The following is a 23,866-nucleotide window of genomic DNA, read 5'->3' on the forward strand; positions in this document are numbered from 1 at the left end:
GGTCCCGGGGAGGAGCCGGAGCACCCGAGAGGAGGCGGCAGGGCCGCGCTCCGGGGCCGTGCCAGATGGTGCAGGAGCCACAAGCTGCGAAGCTCAGGCCGGAAGCGGGGACCCTTCCTCCAGGAGCAACGCGGCCGCTGCCGAGCAGGCGAAACCTCCCCGACCGGCCGCAGCAAGGTATCCCCGCGGTACCAGCCGCCTCTCCCCGGGGCGGTGTCGGCGCAGGGCGGGCAGTGCACGCGTCCCGCCTCCGGCGGGGCGGTGGCGGCGGCTACGTGCTGGGGGCGGCGCGGTGCGGCTGCCAGTACCGGCGCGGAGCCGCGGGGAGCTTGGAGTCTGCCGCGGCGGCAGCGGTGGTGGCGGCGACGCGCAGCGTGGTCGCGCCCATGGCGAGCAGCAGCGGCGGCAGGTAGGGACGGGCGGGGCGGGGGCCCGCTCTCCCGGTCATGGCGCAGACGGAGCCCCCGAAAGCGGTGCGGCTGTGGCGCGATGCTGCCTTGCGCGCACGGAAGCTGCAGGGCGGCCCCGGCGAGTCCGAGACAGAGCCGGACGCGGGGCCGCCGGGGGGGCCGCCGCCGCCGCCCCCCGCTACCGCCGCGTCTCGTCGCCCGCCCCCGACGGCGGCGCTGGGGGAGCTAGAGACACTGAACCTGAGCGGGCGGGGGCTAGAGGAGCTGCCCGAGGAGGTGGGCGCCGCCCTGAGCGGGCTGCGGGTGCTCAGCCTGCGGCGCAACCGGCTGCGCCGCTTGCCCGCCGCTGCCCTGCGCCACCTGAGCCGCCTGGCCGAGCTTGACCTGAGCCACAACCGGCTGCGGGGCCTGGGGGATGGCGGGGCGCTGGTGGAGCTGCGGGGCCTGCGCAAGCTCAGCCTCAGCCACAACGAACTAGGCGCCGAGGGCCCAGGCCTGCCCCCACGCCTCGCCGAGCTGGGCCGCCTCGAGGAGCTTGACCTCAGCTTCAACCGCCTGCGTCGCTTGCCCGAGGGCCTGGGCCGCCTGCGGCATCTCCGCGCCCTCGACGTCGACCACAACCTTCTGCCCTCCTTCCCTGCCCCGCTGCTGGAGCTGGCTGCCCTGGAGGAGCTCGACTGCTCTGGCAACCGCCACCTCGGGGCCCTGCCCGAGGGCATTGCCGCTCTTCGCCGCCTCAAGATCCTCTGGCTGAGTGGCACCGGGCTGGCAACCCTTCCCGAAGGCCTCTGCCAGCTGAGTGCCCTCGAGAGCCTCATGCTGGATGGCAACCGGCTGCAGGCCCTGCCTGCTGGCTTTGGCAGCCTGCAGCGGCTCAAGATGCTGAACCTTTCCTCCAATCTGCTGGGGGAGTTCCCTGCTGCCATCCTGTCGCTGCCCAGTCTAGAGGAGCTCTACCTGAGCCGCAACCAGCTCACGCTTCTTCCCCATCGCCTCTGTCAGCTCCACCAGCTTCGCACCCTCTGGCTGGACAACAATCGCATCCGCTATCTACCTGACTCCATTGTGCTCCTCCACAGCCTGGAGGAGCTCGTCCTGCAAGGCAACCAGATTGCCATTTTGCCTGAGGGCTTTGGGCAGCTTTCACGAATCACTCTGTGGAAGATCAAAGACAACCCCCTCATCCAGCCCCCCTATGAAGTGTGCATGAAAGGCATCCCCTACATTGCTGCCTACCAGCAGGAGCTGGCCCACTCCCAGCCTGCTCTCAAACCCCGCCTGAAGCTGGTCCTCATGGGCCTAAAAGATGCAGGGAAGACCCTGCTGAGACGATGCCTCATGGAAGAAGATGGGCAGAGAGAGGATGTGGGGAGTCTGGAGGCAGGGAGCACTCAGGCCAGAGGTTGTACTGGGCAGCAGCAGGACATTCGGTCAGTGCCAGCTGGGCGTTACCCCTTCCCAGAGCCTCAGGACACTTCCTCAGCATGGGTACCTGACATACAGCAGCTGGAACATCTTGTTGAGCAGCAGGATATCTCTTGCGTGCCCTCTTGCCGATTGAAAGGGGAAACACTGTGCCCTGCACCCTCACTGCCACCAAATGCTCCCCAAGTAGCGTCAGGACTGGAACTGTTGGGAGGTAGCAAGGGCATTGAAGTGATGGACTGGACAGCGGATGTAGAGAGGGGCCTGACATTCATTGTGTATGAGCTGGCAGGGGACCCAAGCTATGATGTGATCCAGTCTTTCTTCCTCTCTCCTGGAGCCCTATATGTACTGGTGGTAAATCTGAGTGCCTATGTCCCTCAGCACTTCTACCCTTCTGTGGGCTATTTCTTGCACTGGCTTGGTTCCAAGGTGCCCCATGCTGTGGTCTGCATGGTGGGAACTCATGCTGACCTCTGTGCAGAGCGGGAGTTGGAGGAGAAATGCCTGGACATCCATCACCAGATTGCTCAGCAGGAGAAGAGGGATGCTGAGGGACTCCAGAGCTTGGTCCAGCAGGTGGATGAGGCTTTGGGACAGGACTTTGACCTGCGCTGCTCCAGCCCGCATGCTGCCTTTTATGGGGTCTCAGACAAGAACTTGAGGAGAAAGAAAGCCCAGTTTCAGTACCTTCTCAACCACCGCCCACAGATCCTGTCTCCAGTGCTGCCTTTCAGCTGCCGGGACCGTTGCCAAGTGCGTCGCCTGCGGGACAAGCTCCTCTCGGTGGCTGAGCACCGGGATATTTTCCCAAACCTGCACCGTGTGTTGCCCAAATCCTGGCAAGTGCTGGAGGAGCTGCACTTTCAGCCACAAGCTAAGCAGATGTGGCTTAGCTGGTGGGACTCTGCCCGGTTGGGCTTGCAGGCAGGCCTGACAGAGGATCGGCTCCAGAGTGCCCTGTCCTACCTGCATGAGAGTGGGAAGCTGCTGTACTTCGAGGAGCACCTCACCTTGCGGGAATATGTGTTCCACAACCTGCCACGGCTCATTGACATCCTCAATGTCTTCTGCCAGCGTGATGCCACTGTGCTGCTCCAGAAACTGTTCAGTGACACCAACATTGATGAACTGAGAGCCACTCAGCTCCATCATTATGTGGAGGGCTTTTTGTTGCATGGTCTCCTCCCTGCCCATGTTATCCGTCTCCTCCTTAAGCCCCATATCCAGAGCCGGGAGGATCTGCAGCTCATCTTGGAGCTGCTGGAGAAGATGGGGCTCTGTTACTGTGTCAACAAACCCAAATGCAAGCCCCTAAATGGGGCGGCTGCTTGGTACAAGTTTCCCTGCTACGTGAGAAACGAGGTGCCCCATGCAGAGGCATGGATCAATGGCACCAATCTGAGTGGACAGTCTTTCGTGGTGGAGCAGCTTCAGATTGAATATAGCTTTCCATTCATTTTCCCACCCGGCTTGTTCGCACGCTACAGCGTCCAGATTAACAACCATGTGGTGCAGCGGTCCGATGGCAAGTACCAGGTCTATGCCTACCGGGGTAAGGTGCCTGTGGTAGTGAGTTACCGGCCTGCCAGGGGAGCTCTGCAGCCAGACACTCTGTCTATTGCTAGTCATGCATCTCTACCAAATATCTGGACAGCTTGGCAAGCTATTACTCCTTTAGTGGAAGAACTGAATGTCCTGCTCCAGGAATGGCCGGGCCTGTACTACACTGTGCACGTCCTCTGTTCAAAGTGCCTTAAAAGAGGGTCACCCAACCCCCACACTTTCCCAGGTAAGGCACAGCCCCATTTGCCTTTCAGTTCTATGATGTTAGTTTTAGCTCCTTTTTTTTTTTTTTCTCTTTTTTTCCCCCCTTCTCTGCTCTAGTGCCTTTCTCTGGTGACTAGCGTCATGAGAGAAAATATTAGGGTAGCTCCAAGGAGACAGGCTTAAAATAACCCTATTCTGAGACAAGTGTTACATCCCCCTTTTGTCTGTGCCTTTTCTCCCATCTTTTTGGGTTTTGGCCCCAAGCATTGGTGATGCCATTTTTGAAAAGGCTCTGACCTGCCTTTGTTTTAATTCCTTTGAATTGCACTGCAGTTTTTTCCTAATTTCCTTTTTCTTGGAGCTTTAATTTCTATAAGGTTATTTGCAAAGTGCCGACAAATGCCTGAAAGACCACAAATGTCTCATCTTTGCCCCCTTCCGACCCTGGCCTGTGCTGTACATTCTCTGAATGCAGGAGAGCTCCTTTTGGTAGACTATAGGTATGTTGATGTGTGTAAAAGGCACTTTCTGAGATGGGAGCCCTGTCTATAGCAGCAAGAATTCCTATTTGAACAGAGGATACACCATCCTCTTTGTTTGGTGTCTCATCTAGAAGTGATTACCAGATTGCACCTTTTGGAGCTCTTCTTAAAAGCAATTATTTCCCTCCTCCTCTTTTCATCTGAAAAAGCCCTATAATCTCCCTCCTCTGGAATGTAATTGGTTGTGGTGCTTCTTAAAACTGTCACATCGAAAGTCGTGATTTTGTCCTTAGTGTTTTCCTGCAGCATGTGTTACTTCGAGTGCAGGTAGTGCTTCCTAATGTTCTCCCTCTGCTGCTGCATTTGTTCTGGGGCGCTAGTAGGGCATGCAAGAGGTGCTTTGGTGTGTAAATCTATATGAAATCAAAGCTCACTCTTAACTGGAAACAATGCTCTAGAAATGTGATTTCTGTTTTAATATACACCTACATCTCTGTTGGAAGTATGTTGGAGTGCTTTTCATTTACAAGTAGCCTGAAATTGTGAGGGAACTGGTGTGATTTGAGTTAAAGCAAGTGATGGTGCTGAATTAATTCATAGGCAGATGTGAATAATAAGGTGTGTTTGGGGTGATTGTTTTAGTTGTTTGTTTTATGGTGTTTCCCTTTTGTTTTTTCCTGCACCTTGAAAATAAGGCGATGATGTTTGCTCCTCAGCTGGTGTCCTGGCTCTGTCGGTTGCATCTCACTCTAACTGTGATAGCTTATGTAAGGACTTGGGGTGCAGTGTGAACCCATGGTGTGTGAGTTGCTGAGTGGTATCTGCATGCCGGGTCTTGCAACTGACGTTGTGCTTGGGGCAACAGTGAGCTGCTTTCCAAAAAACCTCAGAAGATTAAAAAAAAAACAAAACCAGAACCCTTAAAAAAGGTAAAACAAAACAACTCAAACAAAAAAACCCAACAAAAACAAACCCCAAAATATAACAACCCTGAAATCAAAACCAACCATGAAAAAGCTTTTCACCAAAATCGTTCAAACTGTATGTGCAGGTGCAATGAGTGACTACTGAAGGGTTAACTTCTGAATAATTCAGATCTGCAGTTGTATATCTTCTTTTTTTTGCTGCCTTTTTTTTTCTTTGTTTGTGGCTGATTTTTTTTTAATACCTTGGTGCACAGATGATGCTTTAGAAGTGAAATATGAAAGAGGAGCCAGACTGTACAGATGATTGGCATCTTTCCTGACCAGTGACAGTCAGAGAAGGTCTGGAAGCATAAAGAGGGTACTGAAGTCAGAGAGCCCTTTTCATTGGATTTGGCTGTGCCTTATATGCTTCCTTAGGGAAAGTTTCCTTTCACCTGGGAGCCAGGATGAGTGTGCAATACAGTGATCATTGGTTTTGAGAGGAGCAGAGGTTTTCATACCAGGCCTCTGAACACCACCTGGGTGGTGATGCAGATAGAAAGGGAGGTGCAGCATTTGCAAAACTCGTAAGGGAGAAGGTGGGTCTTGCTACAAGGGTTGCAGCACTTAGTATGCCAAGTAAGCCTGCCTTGGGGCAGGGATTGACTGTTTTACCATGAATACTATGTGACTGTAGCTGGTAGAAGAGTACATTGAGGAGACATATGTTTCAGAGGCAGGGCTTGTTTGTGGACATGCTGAAGAGTGACTGAAAGCTCCAATTAATGGAGAAATCTGCCTGCCTCTTTGGATGATGGTTTAAGCTAGTCCAGCTATAACCTGGATTGTATGAAAAATGTGAGCAATCATTTGGCTTGAAGTGGTCTGTATGCACAAATTTAATGTAGAATATTCTTTGCTGTGTATCTGATCTAGAGAGGAAAAGACTGCTTTGGAGCCCCTAAACAGCAATTGCAGAGCCAAAGATTTTTAAACAAATCTTTTCCTCTTGATTTTGTGGTTCAGGAGATATGTGTGTTTAAAAGTTGTCCTGTCAAGCCAGCTCTTGTGCAAGCAAATCATGATTTTACATGGGGTGTGGGAAGGAGATGGGTCTAAGGCTATGAAAATGCATAACAAGAGAGATAACTGTTTTTTTCCGAGCTCTTCCAGTGGAAATCCTAGACAATTATGATGCTGCTAATTCTTAAATAGGGATGTGGTCTTTTTAGAACTGCACTGAAGAACTCCTTTGCTGCCCGTTGACCTTAATAAGGGAAATATTTCTGTGGATACACTGCCAAATTTGTGCTCAAAATTGGAAGTGCAGTCTGGCTGTGTCTCTGGTTGTACAATCTGTGTTGTCATTCATGAAAGCAATGGTGTGTTCTTTGGTCATCCAAAATTTTCATTGGAATGTCCTTCAAAGAAGGGACTTCATTTTTCAGGAGTAGAGTAGTAATCTTTGCTTTCTCTCCCCATGCCTTCTCTCAGCCCTCTGTGTGTGCATTTTATAACTTCCATTGATAATGTACACAGAAATTATCTAAGAACAAGCTAGTGTGCATAGAAATGGTTAACAAAAATGGAGATTCTAGATTCAGTCTTCAGAGATTTTATTGCAAATAAACACTGAGTGAACGTGATACAAAACTCCTTCACAGGAAGCTTTTGTGTTTGAAACAGCTTTATTAGCTGGGTGAAATAGTAACTGAATTGGCACCTGGAATCTCAGTGTGTTTTGAGGCTGTAGTCATCTCCTTGGCTGCTAAATGGCATTTTGATTGATTTTATTTATTTACATTTGCACTGTATTATTAAATAACAGTATCCCCACCAGGCTAAGAAAGGTATATCTATACTTAGAGTGGCCAAGAAGGATAGGTCATCACTCTAAGGGGATGAGACTTCACTTGGGTTGTTTGCAGGCACTGTGAAATGCTGTGGGTTTTTTTTAACTCAATGTTGTTTTGTCCCCTGGACTGAGGGCCTTTTGGATTGTTCATGTCCCATAAGCTATTAAGTGACTTTGGGTTGGAGGGGTAGAGGTCCATTTGCCATCTGTCTGATGGTAGACACATGTTCTTTGTTTAGACAAATGTGAATGGGTTTTCCAAACTTGCCTTTGTGTGCACCTGCCTACTGTTCTGCTGCTCCTGTCTCTTGCTCTGTGCTAGGCTAGGTCTGGGTCACCTCAGGCTCTTCCAGACTGTGGTGTGTACAGGGTGTCCTAATGTCTGAGACGCAATGCTTTTGATGTTTGGAGTGAGGAGGATTGATTTTAACCAGTGATTTTCCTGTGTTCTTGCCTGTGAAGTCACCTGTATGAAAGCAGCCAGAAGAAAGCAAGGGACTTGGTTGCAGAAAACAGGCAAGATGCTGTCACAAGCACGAGAAGGTGATTTGGCTTCTCACAAATTACAAAATGTAACATAGAGAGTGAGCCATGGGCAGAGATGTGTGTGACCCCAGAAACCCCTCTCCAAAAGTACACGGCAGAACTACTGGGGAGCTTTGAGAGATGCTGGAGGACTGTCAAAAAGTCTCCTATGGAAAGTCCACGTCTTACACCTGCCTTTCTGCCCTCTTTCTAAGGTATCCAAACAGGGAGGAGGTCACAAGCCTCTGCTCTGCTTGTCTCATCCAAGGTGAGCAGAAATGAAGATTACATGCAAGGTACAGGTGGAGGTATCATGCTGTTAATTCTTCTGTGAGACTCTGTGGCTTAATTCTTGTGATTTGAAGTGAGCCATACTTCCCATCACTGAGACAGAACTCCCGTGATGGTTGGGGTGGAGTCAGGCAATGAGAGGTGAAAGATCCCACAGTAAAGTGCCTTGCAAGCTGAGGAGGAAGCAGGTGAGACTGGTTTTGTCAGAAGGGCTCAGAAGTTGCTCCGAAATCTGAGTTGCCTGTCAATGAAAGGCTGATGTCAGGTACCTAATTGCTCTTTACAAGTGGCTTGCACTTTGTTGTAAGGGGCTGGGTTTTTTTTCCACAGCAATTGAGGTAGACCAACACCTGGTTGTTAGACCCCGATGCTAGCCTTTCACAGCCTTTGATTTTCCCCGTTTGAGGGTGGAGTCTTTTTTTGCCTGAATTTCAAAGTAGATGCTGCAGCTACTCTGATGCTGTTGTCACTCTCCTGAAGGCTGTGGCCTTAGCAGAGTACTATTGTGGTTAGAGGCACTAGGGCAAGACTTGAGCAGAGCGGGAGTACTGGACAGGGGTGATCTAGAAGGAAAAAGCTGAATGAGGCTCAGTGATTTAGGAGAGCACATCAGTTGCTGAAACTGGGGAAGCTGATTATTTATATTGAGCTGACTTCTCTACTGGTGAAGTGACAAACTTAAGTGATGTGACTTGCTGTGCATCATGGTGTAGAAGCAGGGTCTGTTTACCACCAGGAATTTTTAGTGGTTTCCTTCATGTTAAGCTGTGTGTTTGCTTGGGGAGTATCTGAGGTCCTCTTGCTTGGTGATTGTGATAGCACATCCTCTATCTTCAACTCATTCAGCAAAGGGACAACAAACATTTCATGGTCTTAGAGAAAGCAGAGAAATTACCAGAGGAAGATATGATATGCAGCATGGATGGCAGCCTGGTAGGGTGTAGGTGTGGGAGGGAGTCCTTAGGAAGAGCTATAGTAGCCAGCACAGAGCTGGGCTTGTTTCTCTCTGGGATAACACAGGAGCCGGAGGAACAGACTCAGCTGTGGATGCCAGAAGAGACTGGAGCTTTGAATTGCCACCTTCAAGCTGTCCTACTGTCTGGTTACTTTATGGTGTGTGCATTGTTTTGTACTGTGTTTGGTTGGGGTCTTTGTTTTTTAAGGCTCTTAATACAGAACTTGATAAATTACTTGAAATTAGAGTGACAATGTGCATATTTAACACCAGAGGAATCCTATTCCTTTTGTCAAAAAGTGCTATGCATTCCTGCTGGAGGAAAGATTTCCTGATATGTCACCTTGGTACAAGAAAACTTTCCTGGTTTTTTATTCCTTAGTGGCTTGTCTTGTCCTTCCTCATTAATTCACCATGGGAGCAGTCTTTGGGCTTGGGGCTTCCGGACTTCGAGCTGCCATAACTGAACCAAGCAAAGAGTAGATTTAGTTAAATGGATCTCTTCAGTGTGGTTAGTGAAGCAAAGCAGGGTTCTTGGCCCATTATTTACTTTGGGTTCTGGTTTTAATTTGTACTAAAATGTATCTTTGCAGAAAGTGACCTACAAAAGAGGTGCTCAGTACCAACGATTCTTCGTTTCTTTGCATAAGAATGATTTGAAAGCTACTGAGTGTTAGGGTAAGAAAATATTAATGTAGGCTTTTACCTCTCAAAGTCAACCAGTGATGTGATACTGATTCATACTCTGCTTCAACATGCTATGGATACAGATGTCACGAAATGTGCTTTACTTCCTGCTGTGTGCATGCACTTCTGGTGGTGTGGTTCTGTGTCAGATTTGAGTTCTTCGAAGTCATCAGAGTGCAGTTACTTCTTTTTATCTCCTGCTTGCTTTTGGTACTTGTGCTTGCTTATACAGATATGGGTAACTGTGAGAGTGAGCAGGCTGGTTGGTGTCAAGTAAGGTCACCTCTTCTCAAGTGAGCTTGTGGAATGACAATTTAAGGGTGCGCTACTTAAGGGAGCTCCTTGTAGGAATGAGGTGTGGGGAGGGAAACCTTGAAGTACCATGTCAATTATAACAAACTCCTGCTGCTGAAAACAAAATGTGCTTTTGGCTAGCTGAGAACATACCTGTTTCTGAGGAAAGCAGTGCAGTTGGATTGTAGGAGTGGCTTCTTGGTCTGCTGTATGGTCATCTCCTTGCTTGCAGCAGGATAGCTGCTGGGGTTCTAGTGACCACAGCGTGAGGGAGCTGTGTCTTGTACAGGAGATGAGGAGGTCTCAGCATTTTCAGAAGCTGTTAATGCAGTTTACAGCCTGTAATGGGGAGATCACCTGTGTGGATGCAGCCTGTGTTCCAGCTGAGCTTTTTGGGGAGATTTGTGCTCTAGATGTTTCATTGTTGGGAACCAGATGTAAGAACTGTGGCTGGGGAGCTCGAGATTTGTTCTCCTGTTGGGAGAAGTTTAATTTTGGGTGTTTGTCCTGACTGTCTTTGAGGGTTGATGGGTCTGTCCCAGAGGCTGCTGGAGGCTGGTCATACTGTACTTTTGGTGTTTTTCTGGCTAAAGCTTGGTCCTGAATGCTCTGATCAAGTTGCCGACGTGGTCAGTGGCAGCACAGTTTAGGGCAGGCTTCATGGTTAGGGGTAACTTGTCTGTGGCCAGTGGATTGGATGCTGCATTCAGATAAAGCTGTGACTGCAGGAATGCTTATCTGCTTGAGTTGGCTGTGGTTTAAAGCAAAACTTTATTTCAGATTTTGTTTTTTTTCCCCTGTGGTTGTTTTCAGGAGCTCTGTGCTTCTCCCAAGGGCATGCTGAGTACACCTACTTACTGGTTTTAGCTATGGTTTGGTTTGACTCTATTGTGTGGCTGTGAAACTAGCCCAGGATCTACAGGTAATGTGAATTTTAAATCTGCAGTTCAGCATGGCAAGCTCTGCATAAACCAGAAGGCAGCTTTGAGGTGAGCTGGGCACTCTTGTGAGGAAATCCATTAGACTTAGTGCTTTGTGAGGATCAGGCTAAAATGAACTGTGGAGGCAAGTAGCCTTCAAAGCAAAACAAAGCTGCATGCCCAGCTTTGCTACACACTGACTCCAAGGTGATGCTTGGATACTCCAGGAAGGAGCTGTGTTGTTGTTGATCTAGGTTAACTGAATTGTGCTGATGAGAAGACAGATTTCTGTGGGGCTTTTGTTAGCAGAGTTTCATAAGCTTGAGAAAGTGATCTCTGTAAGACCCTTATGGAAGTGATATCAGGATATCTTCTCCTTTATCTGGTTTCAGGGTGATGCTTGCCAAGCATCCAGTTTAGATAAGCAATTTTGTTTGTATTACATGAGAAGGAGCCCAGACCATTCTGGGAGAGGTTGCTTTCCCTCCTTCACTTGGTACCCATCACTTGTAGAGTTTTCCTGTGCTCCCTGTTATGGTATAGCAGGAATGAAACAAAGGTACAACAATGGTAGGACAGGATTTGTGGACCTCATGCTGTGAGGTGATTAATTACAAAATTAACATTGTAGCAGCTGGAGTCTTGTTTATATTGGAGCTAAGGGAACTTGGGGCAACTACAAAAAAAATAGATGTCACCTTGTTTTTGTAATTAGATGTCTCTTTCCCTTTATCATTCCTCCTTGTCTTCTCTGTAGAGCAGGGTGTGGCGCACAGGAGCAAAGGCCTTTCTTAGCAGGCGGATTTAGTCATGATGGGACTGGAGCTGGAGCAGAAGAGATGGCAAGGAGGCAGCTGAGCTGCTCAGCACACGTTGGGAAATCTTTAGCCTGAATGCCATCTTGCAAATTGCAGACTCACCTGGGAGCTGCCCAAGGGCATGGAGAATTGTAAATCCAGACAAACTGGTGTGAGACTGAACAACAGCTATGTGGTGCCAACCTTTCACTCAATAATGGTGAACTGTGTTTTAAAAGCACTGTAGGTTGAGAGTGCAGCTGCTGGCTTGTCCTTCACTCTGTCTTGATGCAGGCTCTGAGCAAGCCAATCTCTGTCCCACCATTACACTTTTTGTATTAGTCCATCTTGCATCACCACCACATCACTGTGTGAGTTAGCAGGAAGAGCTGGGATGATCTCCACAGTCCCCAGATATTCCTTTGGATGGTTTGACTTTCCTGGGGAAGCCTCATCTAGACATGTATGTTCCGGAAGCCAGCAGCCTGTGTCTAGAGAGAAGCAGACCTCTTTCCATGCTACTGGGATGTCTCAGACTGGGAGAAAGGCAAGAGAGGCACAGAGTTGTTTTGTCCGTAGTGTCTGTGCTGCCGCATCAAGGGGAGGAGACAAGGGACTTTGTGTGTGTTTCCTCACCTGGTCTGCGTGATGCTTCTTACCCCCTTGCTATGTGTGACTGTATTTTCCAGGCAGAGCTGCTGGATGGGGTCGAATGTGCTTGCTGGCAGGTTTCCAAACCAGGGAGTCAGCAGCAAACTCCAGGCCTACTTAACGTGCGTTGTGTAACCAGATGAGGTTTTCAGCTCCCTATGCATTTCTCTAAATCATCCTTTTTGAGCAGGCTCTTGCTTTGTCTGAGAGATATTTTGATGCTTTCATTTCAGATAATGATGCATGCACTGGATATGGCAAATTGTTCTGTCCAAATGACTCAGATTTATCAAAGCAGCTAAGTTTAGGAAATCCATCAAAAAACCTTTCCTCGCTCCTGTGATCAGACACAGTATTTCTTGGTTGCTAGTTTCTTTCCTAAGGAACAGCTTTAATCTCTTTGGGTTGGGCACTAAGTCATGGCTACGATGTAAAAGCAGACGTTGGTTTCTGTGAAGTAAGGCAGCAGTGCTGCAGCTTCAGGGCTCTGAGGGGAGACTGCTCATGCTGAGCTTGTGCCAGCACTGTGTCGGGGCCTCTGGGCACGCCTGCTCAGCTCCCTCAAGCCCTGCCTGCCTGCAGAGGGTCTCAGGGGCTCGGAGCTCTGTTTAAAACAGCAGCAATAAGCCCTTTACTCTGATAGTGGTTAAATTCTTCAGCATCTTGGAGGTGGAGTGAATGGCAGTGGTGCTGGATCTCTGCACTGGGGGTTGTGTGGGAACCAGTCAGGCCTCTGGTTTCGCAGGGCTCTTTAACATGAACTTCCTTTTGCTGTGCCTTATTGTGGACCAGAACTGCACCATTGCAGATTTGCAAAAGCACTGCTGTGATCATGCCCCATTGGAGCACCATGACCTTTTGGTATTTGGGATATACAGTTCAGGCTTTCATATTTTTTACCTTTGTTACTGGTTTTGGGGTGGGTTTTTTGTTTTTCTTAAAAGCCAGCTCCTTTGTTCAAGCTGCTGCTGAAGCTTTGAGCTCATATTTTAATATAGCTCTTTGCTCTACTTCAGCTGCATTCTGACTCATCTCTGAACATCCCCCACCTGCTTTCACTTTGTGGTGGAATTGAAGACAGACAACTGGGACATTGGGAAGAAATGTCATTGCCATTGCTTGCTTCCTGGCTGCAAGATCTTGGAAAATTTAAATTATTTTTTTAAAGTACCTGATGGAAAGTTGTGCAGAAACAGAAAATGGAGGTGATGGAAGCCTTGCTCTAGAACTCTGGCTGTCTCCAGGTACTTTTGCCTAGCTCTCTGATGATGCTAGAGGGCAACACAGAGAATGAACCTCCTGTGTGCTTTGTCTCTACTAACAAGTCCAGTCAGATCTGTGTGCCTGAACCCATACTGCCAAGGGATTTGAGCAGAGAGTCTCTATCCTGCTGGTGAAGGGAAAAGTGATGATTTGGTATTGGTGACACTTTCATGCTAGCTTTAGTGGAAAGCTTGTTGTTTCTCAGAAGTGTGCATGTGCCCAGAGGGAGCCCTGCAGACTGAGGTGGTAGTCACTTGAGTCACTTGATTTTGTCAAGATCTGAATTAATGTTTGTGTGGGCAAATAGCTCAGCTAGTAGATACTGTGGTCATCTTGGAGCCTTCCTAGAATAAGATGCTGAAATAAATTATCAGGAGTTCAGTCTCAGGAGCATCTTTTCCTAAGCAATGTACTTGTGTTTCAGAGGCTCCAGCAAAGACTTTTTTTTTGGATGAAATAAAAGTTCAGGAACCTTCTTTTGGGATCAGAAAAAAATACCTTTCACTATTTCCTTTGTAACCAAAAGCTGCCATGAAGCTTTTGAAGATGCTTTTAACTTTTGACTTGTTTCTTGCCCCTCTTTGAAATAAATCACATCTTTCTTGTACAACAAGAAAAGAGAGCCCTTGATGTTATGTAGGTACACCTAAGCACATATTTGAGTGCCTTTAGTGAAGCTAAGCAATCAGTGTTAAGAAAATGTTGCTGAAGAAGTCAAGACCAGGCTCAAGTTTAGTGATTCACACAGGGAGATCTAAATAAAAAAAAAAAGTAAATCCAACACCAACCCAAAGCATTGGGCTGAAGAAGATGTGATGAGAGGAGGTGCTTGGTATGCTGGTTTCAGGAGTGCAGTGGGTGAACTCATGAGTCTGTGACTTGAATTTCTGTCACAGAACTTTGCAGGTGCTGAAAATGCACTTCCTGTTAAAAGGCAGCAGCTGTAAGCATGGCTTGATGTCTTCAGGCAGGACAGGCAGAGCATTGTCACTGCTGGCCTTACTGCAGGGGTGTTCTTGCCCCTGGATAATAGGGTGGATGCTGTCATGCTGTCAGTGTCACCCTTGCAGGGAGACTGGGCGCCTTGAGTGCAGTTCATGGCCAGTTTGGCGTGCCATATTTGATGGCAGACCTTTGGTCAGGCTCCAGGTCAGCTTTTGTCACTCTTACCTGTTTTCTGAAGTTTTTAACAGTAGCATTCTCCTGAAACAGCACCTCTGGTTTAAAGCCATGTCGTAAACCTGCCTGTGCTCTGTAGCTGCTGTGTCATCCACATCTTGTGCATGGTTCTGTTTCTCTGAGATATCCCACGTGTGCTCAGCTCCATCTGAGCCTTACAGGTAATTGTCAGGACTAGGAGCTGCCCACAAAGTTGTGGCTGTTCTAGAGGCAATGTTTTTGCTACTCCAGCTCTATGCCGCTTTTATCCCCAGCTGCATAGTGCCCTGTGATGCAGATAATCCTGTCATTGTTACCAAAGGACTTAAAACTCATTTTTCGTCAGAAGTAATTTTTAATAAAGCTTGGCCTTGCTCAGACAACTGTTTTCTTGACTTGTGTGATTGAAAAAAAATGCAGGAGATGGAAGCAGGTGCGAGGGAACCAGATCATAGAGAAGGGACATTAGTGCCTCTGTCTGTCTCCCAGAAGGTTGCTGGTGAAGCCCAGAGCTGTGGGACACATTTACCCTAGCACCAAGCATGGAAAATCCTCACATGAAGATAGAAGCAGACAGTAGGTCACTGTTTTCTGTAAGTTTTTCCCTCACAGAACAAACTTTTGGTGGTGGTAGAGGAAAGAAGAGGCTCTTCTAAAACCTTTCTGACTCGTGCTCCCTCTTTAAACTATTTGTCTGAAACTCTGATTGTCCTCCCAAGAGAGATCCCTCTGAGAGGGTTGGTACAAGGCACATCCAGAGAAGAGCTAGCCAGGTTGCAGTTCAGGTGGGTTGGTGGAACATCTGAGGAAGAAGCTAAGGCCGTGTTACAATGAGACTGGTCAGCAAGTACCTCAGAGTTATCTCCCTGGTGGAAAGCTGCCAGATGAAAACAGGGGATGAGGAAGGAGTTCCGTTGTCAGAGTCCCATAGTGGAGCAGGCAGCACTGGGGAAGGTGCAGGAGGATAGGGGAGGTGGTGGTGATGGTGTGGAATGTTCTCCTGGTCATGCTTCTGCCTCCCTGGGAGGCTGATGAGTTCTTTACAGCCCCTGGGCAAACGTGATTTCTGTAAAGCTGAGAGTTTTAAAAAGGCAAAGATGTGTGCTGCAGTTTAATTTTGGGCACTGAGATGGCTTTTAGCAAGCAATGAAGTCTGCAGGAGTTAAGTAGCAAAGCTATTGTTTCTGAACTCCCATGACCTACCACTGAAAAATGTTCCAGTGGAAGAATAAGTACTAAGAATTGATTCTAGCAGAGGTTACTACCTGTATAAAATGCTAAATCCGTAAGTAATTACTTTTCCTTGGGGAAAAGATGTTTATAAGCAAAGGTTAGTTATTGCCTTGATTTACAGCTGTTACCTGTTTGAATATTAGGGAATGAGAGAGTTCAAAGAAGAATGCTTAAAATTACTGGAAATGCCAAGGAATCATGGAAGGGAAAAAATAGTTCTCATTTGCTCTGGAAAAGGGGACAAGTGTAATCTCTTCATAGTAAAAGGACAGACAGCTTTGTTCTTGACTGTTGAGCATCAACTTTGGTAATAGCAAAAACACCTTACACCAAACAAATGGAAAAGATTTTACACCAAAATCAGTTCTCCACCTCTGTCGATGCAGGACAACTCAGGCTCAGGGCTCTGCAGAGGTGTTGCCTGGACACTGCAACGTACCCCAGCAGCACTCTTATAGAAAATGCCAGCCTTACCTGTGAGACCAAGAGGAAAGCTGGCTCTTCCCTCAGTGCCCTGCTCCTCTGATTTCATCCATGCAGCTTCACATGAATCTGTTTCACAAGGAGGAAGTACTTGACCTAAACATGTACTACTGAAACATCAGTGTAAAGGGTTAATATATATGCAGAAAAGTAAGTTAGAATGATGACCTTAAAATTAAGGATACTTCAGTGATCCTGCAGGTCCCTGCTTAACTAAAACCATACCTGTGGTCAATGTATAGCGTGGTGTTAGTTACTAAGCAGCAGGATGTGGGTAGCTTTGTAGGAGAAGCACCAAGGAGGCATTTTTCTCTAATTAAGCACAAGCCTGGAATAATGCTATGATGTACGTGCATAGATCAAATTCCACAGTAAAGTGGCTCCAGTAGAAAGTCATGTTAATAGATCAAAGTAGGCATGAGTCACGGCTCAATTAACAAGTGAAATACTTACTTGATCTACCATTTGAGCCTGAGCCGGACTTAGGGCATTTAGACCTTTCTCCTTAGACTAGTCAATGATGGAGGGGAAAAAAAGTAATTGTTCCTTTGCTTAAGTGGGCTTTATGGTCATCCTGCTGAACAGGGAGAGCTTTAGAGAGACCAAAATAGCTTTATAGAGGAAAATAGCACGTGGGTCTCACCTTAAATGATCTGGATGAGAATGCTTACCATGCAGGTTTGAAACATACAGCATTCTCCAATTCAGTTTGCTGAACATGCTGAAGCCTTGTAATGACCTTGAGGCAACAGCAACTCATGGAGCCAAGTTACTTTTATCCAGGAAGGAGTTGATATAATCCCAGGGAAAACTGTTTGATAGCACATATACGTGCACGTTTTGTGTTTTTCTTTTTCGTGGCTGGCACAGGGCAAGTCAACTGAGAAAACCTAAAAACTCCAACAAAACAAACAAACAAAACCCAAACCAGAAACAAAAATCCAAACAACAGCAGAAGTCTCAAACAAACAAAAGCATTGTAGCAGAATGTAAAAATCTGCTACAAGGGCAACTTCAGGCCTTTTGCTCCCCAGTTAGACTTTGCTGAAGGCTTGTTTGAGAAGAGGGGTTGCATAGCCAGGGTCCTACCTTCAGCTGTGACATCTTGTGGGGAAGGAAGAAGCCAGCTGAGGGAAAAAATTGCTCCCGATGTTCTCCCAGCCTTTGTTTATCTTCTGCACTGGGATTGTTTAATGAGTAATTGTTAAAGACACTTTGCCACTTGCACCTCCAGTTTCTTCATGAAGCATTTGTGAGCTTCTTGAACCTACAGCATGTTGCAACAGGGAGTTTTGCCCGTGTAATTTCTTAATTGAGTGCACCTCAGTACCTGCAGTGGCTGGGAAACCTACCAGATTGCCAGTTCTTTTGTTGGAGCAAGTAGAAAAATGGTCAGCCTGCTCTGGGTGCAGTGCTGCAGCCAAAACTATTGTGAGGGGAAAATGTCTTGCAGACTTGCCCTATTCTCTAAATTTAGCAGATGGGCAGGCTGAGACTTGGCCCTGCCTCATCAGTTACATAAAGCTGGAGATCTGTGGGACCGAGTCCTGCTAAGCACACCTCACTAACCCAACGGTTGGCTTTTCCGATGGCAAGTTATTAACGTGCTGTGACCCAAACACTGCAAAGAGCCACAGCAAAGGACTGGCAGGATGATAGCCAGTCCTGGTATTTTAATTCCTTTTCTTTTTTTCTAATTTAGTGGGCCCTGCAGTATGCCAATCATCTGGGTGAAAGAAAGCTCACCAGCTCTGCTGTGATGGCAGTGTAATAGCATTGTTATAACTGTTTGGAAAGGTATGCTCAGGGCGTCTGCGAGTTGTTGCCATTTGGACTCGCTGCAACTGGCAGTGTCTAGTGTTTGGGTGGATGCTCTGCATGCAGTTGTGCCTTGCTGTTACTGGGTGAGAGTAGATGGATCAAAGCTGTTTGCAGCTTTCTCTCCAGCTGGTGTTTTGCCTTGGCAGAATGGGAACGTGCTCATGGCAGATACGGCTGAAGGGGTGGAATTAAAAATAACCAAATGATAGACTCTGGGCTTGGTTATTCAGTGACAGGCCTGTTTCTCTTCTGAGATGAGGATAATTCACACTGAGCTCATTATACCATGACTCTCCTTTAAAATGCCTTGACAGTCAATTTCGTTCCAGCTAATAAGGTCCTAAAATGTTAATGAAGCAAATCAATTTTTCATGCCTTTGTATTGCAGTCATCTGAGAGTGCTATGTTGCAATCTGCTAATTCAAGGAGCTTTTTACATCTTAGAAGGGCAGCAAAATAGTCAACAATTTGGACCATCTTTATTTTCTATTTCATCTTTCCTCCATTGCTCCCTCTCACTTCCTGAGCCCTTATGCTCTGCTGTTTGTTTGTTCTCTTTTGATCACTTCCTTTCTCCAGTCTCTGTTCTTGTCGCTCATGGGCAGAAGTGGTTTGCTCCCACCTTCTCTTTTGCACGGGGAGAATAAAGTTGGAATGGCCAACAACAGGTAGAGATGAAGCGGGAACAACAGAGGGTAACTCATGCTGAAATACTGTTTCAAATAGATTGAGTTTGATAGGACAGAGTGGAGAAATGGCACCACGTTCGCCCTCCCTCTTTTTTGGAGGAGCTGGTGATGTCAAAAGTCACAGCCTTCTCTCCTCACAGCAAGTCTCTCACTGATATGGCTGAGATAGAGAACATAAGTGCTCCTTATGCTCAATATTTCATGAGCTGTGGAAAGAGGAGAAAGACGGTGCATACATCATGTGGCCGTACTGGTGGTACATCAGTTACTTGCACTGGCTTAGGAATTAGGTAGCTGTCAACCATCCTTTATTTCTCCAAGCAGTTTATTTCATGATACTAGAAGGAAATGGAAGGGCTCAAACTTTCATGATTGCTCCTAGAGTTATTTTGATTGTTTGCTATTGCTTTCCCCATTTTGGTTTGTGTGTGTGGAGATAGGAAGTATTGAATTGTGAGGTATGTGGAACATGTACGCTTTTATGTTTTGCTTTTAACTGAATTCCAATTCTAACTATAATTAGGTTCTGTGTGCCTAAGAAAAGGATTGTTAACTCATATTTTGGAATGAGCATGGAGTTTTCCAAGTTTCACACTTGGAAACCTTGTACCACCACACTGGTGAGGGATGATGTCAAATACCTCATGTTGGGGAAATTTGTGGATGAGATGTAAATTGGTATTCTTAGTCTCCTTTAGCTGCTGAGTTGAGCATCTAAACTTCTTCCCACAGGTACGCTTGGTCTACTGCCAAAATCTTCACCAGTGCTTTTACAGTCACTGAGTATGTGTCAGTGTTGTCGTCTGCTGTGACAGTAAAGGGTTAAGAACTAGCTGACCCTGTCATGACCTGGGGAAGAAGAAGCATATTTAACCCCCTTAAGCCTTCCAGTCTCTAGCTGGTATCTGTGTGACCTCTCCCCTTCCCTGAATGGCTAAAATTAGAGGTAGCAATTGTCAGGGATAGCTTCTGTCTCCCTGTCTTCTGGGCAGGCCTTGCAGAGCACCTCACCCTTTGTTATGGCCCTTGGCTTCTTGCTGGGGTGATAAGCCTGGCACCTTCCTTGGGTAGGTAGTGAAATGCAGAGCAATCTCTGTTGTGGTGGCAAGAGCTGCTTGTGATCAAGCTGACCAAAGTGCAGCTTCTGCAGCAGATCTGGGGTTCCTGGCCTGGGGAACTGCAGCTTTAGGTCCAGAAGCTTAACCTAGACCTGTCAGCTCCAAGTTGAAAAGCACTCTTGCTTGTTTCCAGAGATCCACCACAGAGGTTGTTCTATGTTTCTGTCATCTGGCATCAATTAAGAGGCTTGGGAAAACTTTTTCCTCTGCAGCCAGTTGAGAGATGGTTCAAGGTAAGCCATGTATGTGGCCACATCCAGAGCTGTGAGGCGATGAGGATCTGGCTTGAGAAGCAAATGGCACTGTGAATACAAGATCTGGAAAGCTCTCTGGTGTTTGGGCCAGCCAGCAGTGCTGAGATTGGGCCTGCCATTCTGGCAGTTGTGATGCTCCAGAGTTGAGCTGAGCACCCATAGACAACCATGCTGCATTCAAGGAAAGTGTCACTGTTGGCATTTTTGGTCTTGAACCCTTCAAAGAAGAAGTGGAAATTGCCATCAGTTCCTTTTATATAATTCGGAAAGCTCTAACTCTCTTCCTTGCTTTCCATATCAGTTTCTCAGTGCTATCAGCTTCTGATCTTGGGGACCCATCTCTGCAGGTTAGTCTCTCACCTTGCAAGTGAACACCTTTCATACTCTGCATTTTCAGAGCAAGATTTACTTTTCATTTTTAACCCTTACCTTTCTTTTTTAACTGTTCTTAATCCCAGGGTGATTGGTTCCTGAGCACATGCTGTGCCTGATGCGTGTCTCCGCTCACTAGCCTGCTGTTGTGATCAGTGCTTACCAACAGACCTTTTTTCCACAGTGGTCTCTCCCACTGTGGCACTTTCATAGGCTGGGATTTTTATCGTTCTTTTGTTCACTAGAGTTAAGCTTTAACCAGAACTGCAATAGGAAGGTCCTGAAACTCTTGCTCATAATGTGGATTTCATCCTATTCTGCTCCCTTTTGTGATGTCTCAGCTATCAGCTTCTTTATTTTTGCTTTGTTTGCAGCCAGAAGAGTAGCCTCCAGTGAGAAGAAAATGAAGTTCTTACTTGGAGGTTTCTGCTCTGAACAGGCTGGGTAGATAAGGTCACTCGAGATTTCAGAAATAAATCAAGGGAAGTGTAGAGTTCTGACTTTCTGGGGGATATTTTTGTGCGTGACATGAGTGCAGTGCTGTGAGGAGCATATTAAAAATTCATGACAATAGAGAGCAGTATTTTCTGTGTGCAGTGCTTGAGAATAACCTTGTGCATTGTGCGCAGCAACATCCACTGGAAGCAACTCTTTCACTTCATCCAAAGAGACTGGTGAAGATGAGACTTGAATAGGGTGGAGTAGAACCAGGCTTGGTGTGAGATACTGTTGACTTCCCCTCCTCCTTCCAAGACTTTTGGCAGATTTCTCATTTACTGTAGAGCTGGCTGCAAAGTCCCAGTGTGTGAGGGTGTTGTCTGTGCTCTCAGCAGAGGGGAGAATCTATGCATGTGGCTCTTCAACTCATGCTGCTTTTGTGACAGATTTGATCTAATTGTGTAAGCACTCCAGCTGTTGAACCTCAAAACAGCCAGGCAGAGAAGCTGTAGTTTCTCCAATCTTGATCTCTTTGCATGGGTGAAAGGAGGTAAGACTGTGTGAAGCAGAGAAGTGTCATGGGACCTGGGATTCTCTTGTGAGCCCTGCTTTCTGACTGCTGTTGGAAAGTGAGCTTGAGAAATGTGCTTTGGGAGTGCAGACAGTGCTGAAGTGTTTTATTCTTTATTTTTCTGAGGGCATGACTGCTGGGTGTGGTGCTGGAAGATGTCATGAGCAAGAATTAGTCAAAGGAAGCCTGACCAGAAGTAGTTAAGGCTGAGATGTAAAGTCTGTCTCCTGCCAACGCCACTTGAAGTGGTTGGCGTCCAAAGGCTTTCAGCAAGGAGGAAGAGTAAGAAGGGACTTATGACAGCACCGTTTGCAGCTGGGTTGCAAAAAACGGAGTGTAAGTTCTTGGAGTGGCTCTGGGGCATAGGCTGGAGTGTGTTAGTGCAGAGTTAAAGCAGGATGTAGGAACAAATTGGTTTTGGCTGTCTCATGTCCCTGTCCTGAAGCATGGGTGATGTACCTTCAAGGTCCCAATCAGGCTGAAGAGAGAGAAGCAGCAGCACAGAACCAGGGCTGGGATCCTTCTCATCCACTGCTTGCTGATTGTCCTAGATCCTGACAGCAGAAATGACAGCATGAAAATGAAAAACATTATCAGACTCATACTGTGCAAATGTGTTCTTATGGGAGCTCTGAGAAAAAGAAGATGGCATAGCAGTCTCACCTCCGTGCCCTTGCTGCAAATTGTTGACACATGAACAGGGAACCTTGTGCCACTTCACACAGCCATGGCAGCAGGAACTGTGTGCAGGCAAATGGTCTGGGTGGGATTTTCTTCTTTGCATGCAAAATCTCTCTGTTGCACAGCCAAGTAGGCTTACAGCTGGCCTTGTCTGGCTGCCAGCATGGAGTAACTGAACACTCCTGCAAGTACTCACTTTTCTTGCTGTCAGCTTCCCTCCCAGCTCTCTGATTTGTCATGGGTATCTGGCATTTCACGGGTATTTCCTAAAGGGCAGTGAAGTGTGCTTTGCAGCACGCAGGGATCTGGTTGCTGGCACAGGCTCCAAGGAAGGCATCTCTCCCCTAATGACAATAAATCAGAGAATAATGTGCCTAACTCTGTGCTTGACAAAAAAAGTGTACACTGATGCTCTTCTGTGTTCCTGGGCATATATGGCAGTAGAAGTGTCTTCCTCATGCACTGAGTGCATGAGTTCAGCTATGTCTGGCATATGCAGTTCTCCTCACGCCTTGCAGGCACTGTCCTGGCCCAGGAACCCAGCCCAAGCAGCTGAAAGTTGGTCATGCCTATGTCTGTTCTGGGATAAGGCATTGTTAGTGAGGAATATCTTGCTCACACAGAAATACCTGCTTCAGGTGATCTGGCTAATGCTGAGAGGAAGCACGCCCTTGTAGTAGAGTTTTGGACATGACTGAAGGTTTGTTCCTGTCTTTGTGACCACCTGTATGTAGCAGGTTTCCTTTAAATGTTGCGGGCAACATGACTCAGCCCAACTGCCTGGGAGAGTTTACAAACCAGCTTATGCTGCAGCCAAAACCAACCATGGTGGTTGCACGACAGGGTCTCAGTTTGTGTCCCAGCCTTATCTTGCTGTACAGCACATTCTACCCAGTTGCAGAGACCTGTTTCTCTGCAAAAATACCAGGAGAGAATAGTCATGAGAGATGCAACTCCAACCCCTTGTGCCATTGTAAATGGGGAGAGGCAGCAAAGGCATGTCTGCTAAAGCATCTGCTGTCTGTTTGCAGCTGCTTCTAACCAGGCTTGATGGATACATTTTTCCTATCACCCAAACTGGGGACTTAGATGCATCTGAAGTAGAAAATACTCAGCGTTAAAGTGCCTTTGCAAACAAGCTTCATGCTCCTAAATCAGCTGACTAATGTTAGGGATGCAAATTTGTCTGTTGGAAGATTGGGTAACTCTTCAAACACTCAACTGTGTTAGTCTTTAGCTTTGCAGCAAAGTAGTTGGAGTTTTGGTTCAAATCTTAATGGCTGTAGTGGAAGTTAACATTACAACCAAGGCTACATTGAGACAAGGATAAATGTCGTGGTTTGTGTGTGTGTTCAATTGCAGGACAGCCTTTTAGAAAGGGCAGGCAGATCTGAGGTTTCCAGTAAAATTTGTGACATGTTCATGGAGGAATGTGCTATCAAAATACAGCCTGGCTACGGGCAGAACAAGCACTGCAGACATCTGCTGCTCCAGCTACATTTAAACTTAACAGTTAAACCAAGCAAACACCACTGCATGCCAAGCACTTGACTTTTTCTCTTGTATTAGTGCAGTACTTCATGTGATCTTCTCTTTCCCACCCTGTTGCAGCCCTGAAGACTTCTATTTCTAATTTTCTGCAGTTTAAATAACTTCTGAATGAAAACATAAGGTTTTTGAAACCTCCACGAGATTTTGAGCCTGGAGAATTATATTCAAGCAGTGTCTCAATGACAGTTTGTTACAGCTCTGAGAATTGCATATTGCAGTGTGTCCTGGTTTAGAGCTTCCTGGAGACCCAAAGCCCAAAAGAGCAAT

The 23,866-nt window shown here is 47.1% G+C and overlaps 1 protein-coding gene across 8 annotated transcripts in view; it reads left to right on the plus strand.

Moving 5' to 3' along the window:
• The first annotated feature begins 314 nt into the window (after window positions 1-314).
• The window catches only part of MFHAS1 (multifunctional ROCO family signaling regulator 1), a 30,352-nt gene continuing 6,800 nt past the window's right edge, over window positions 315-23,866 (plus strand). For 5 of the 8 annotated variants that reach the window (XR_010303347.1, XM_064148608.1, XM_064148610.1 and 2 more), the window contains exon 1: window positions 315-3,627. Coding sequence is in view for 7 of the 8 variants with exons in the window: in XM_064148608.1 (XP_064004678.1) it covers window positions 447-3,627 (3,181 nt within the window). In the remaining variant the exon portion in view is untranslated. Of the gene's footprint in view, window positions 3,628-7,309; window positions 8,079-12,983; window positions 13,500-19,346; window positions 19,550-23,866 lie in introns of those variants that run through there. The other 3 variants (XM_064148613.1, XM_064148614.1, XM_064148612.1) reach the window with 3 other exon arrangements.

The sequence above is a fragment of the Pogoniulus pusillus genome, chromosome 9 (genome assembly GCF_015220805.1).
Source record: "Pogoniulus pusillus isolate bPogPus1 chromosome 9, bPogPus1.pri, whole genome shotgun sequence".
NCBI lineage: Eukaryota > Metazoa > Chordata > Aves > Piciformes > Lybiidae > Pogoniulus > Pogoniulus pusillus.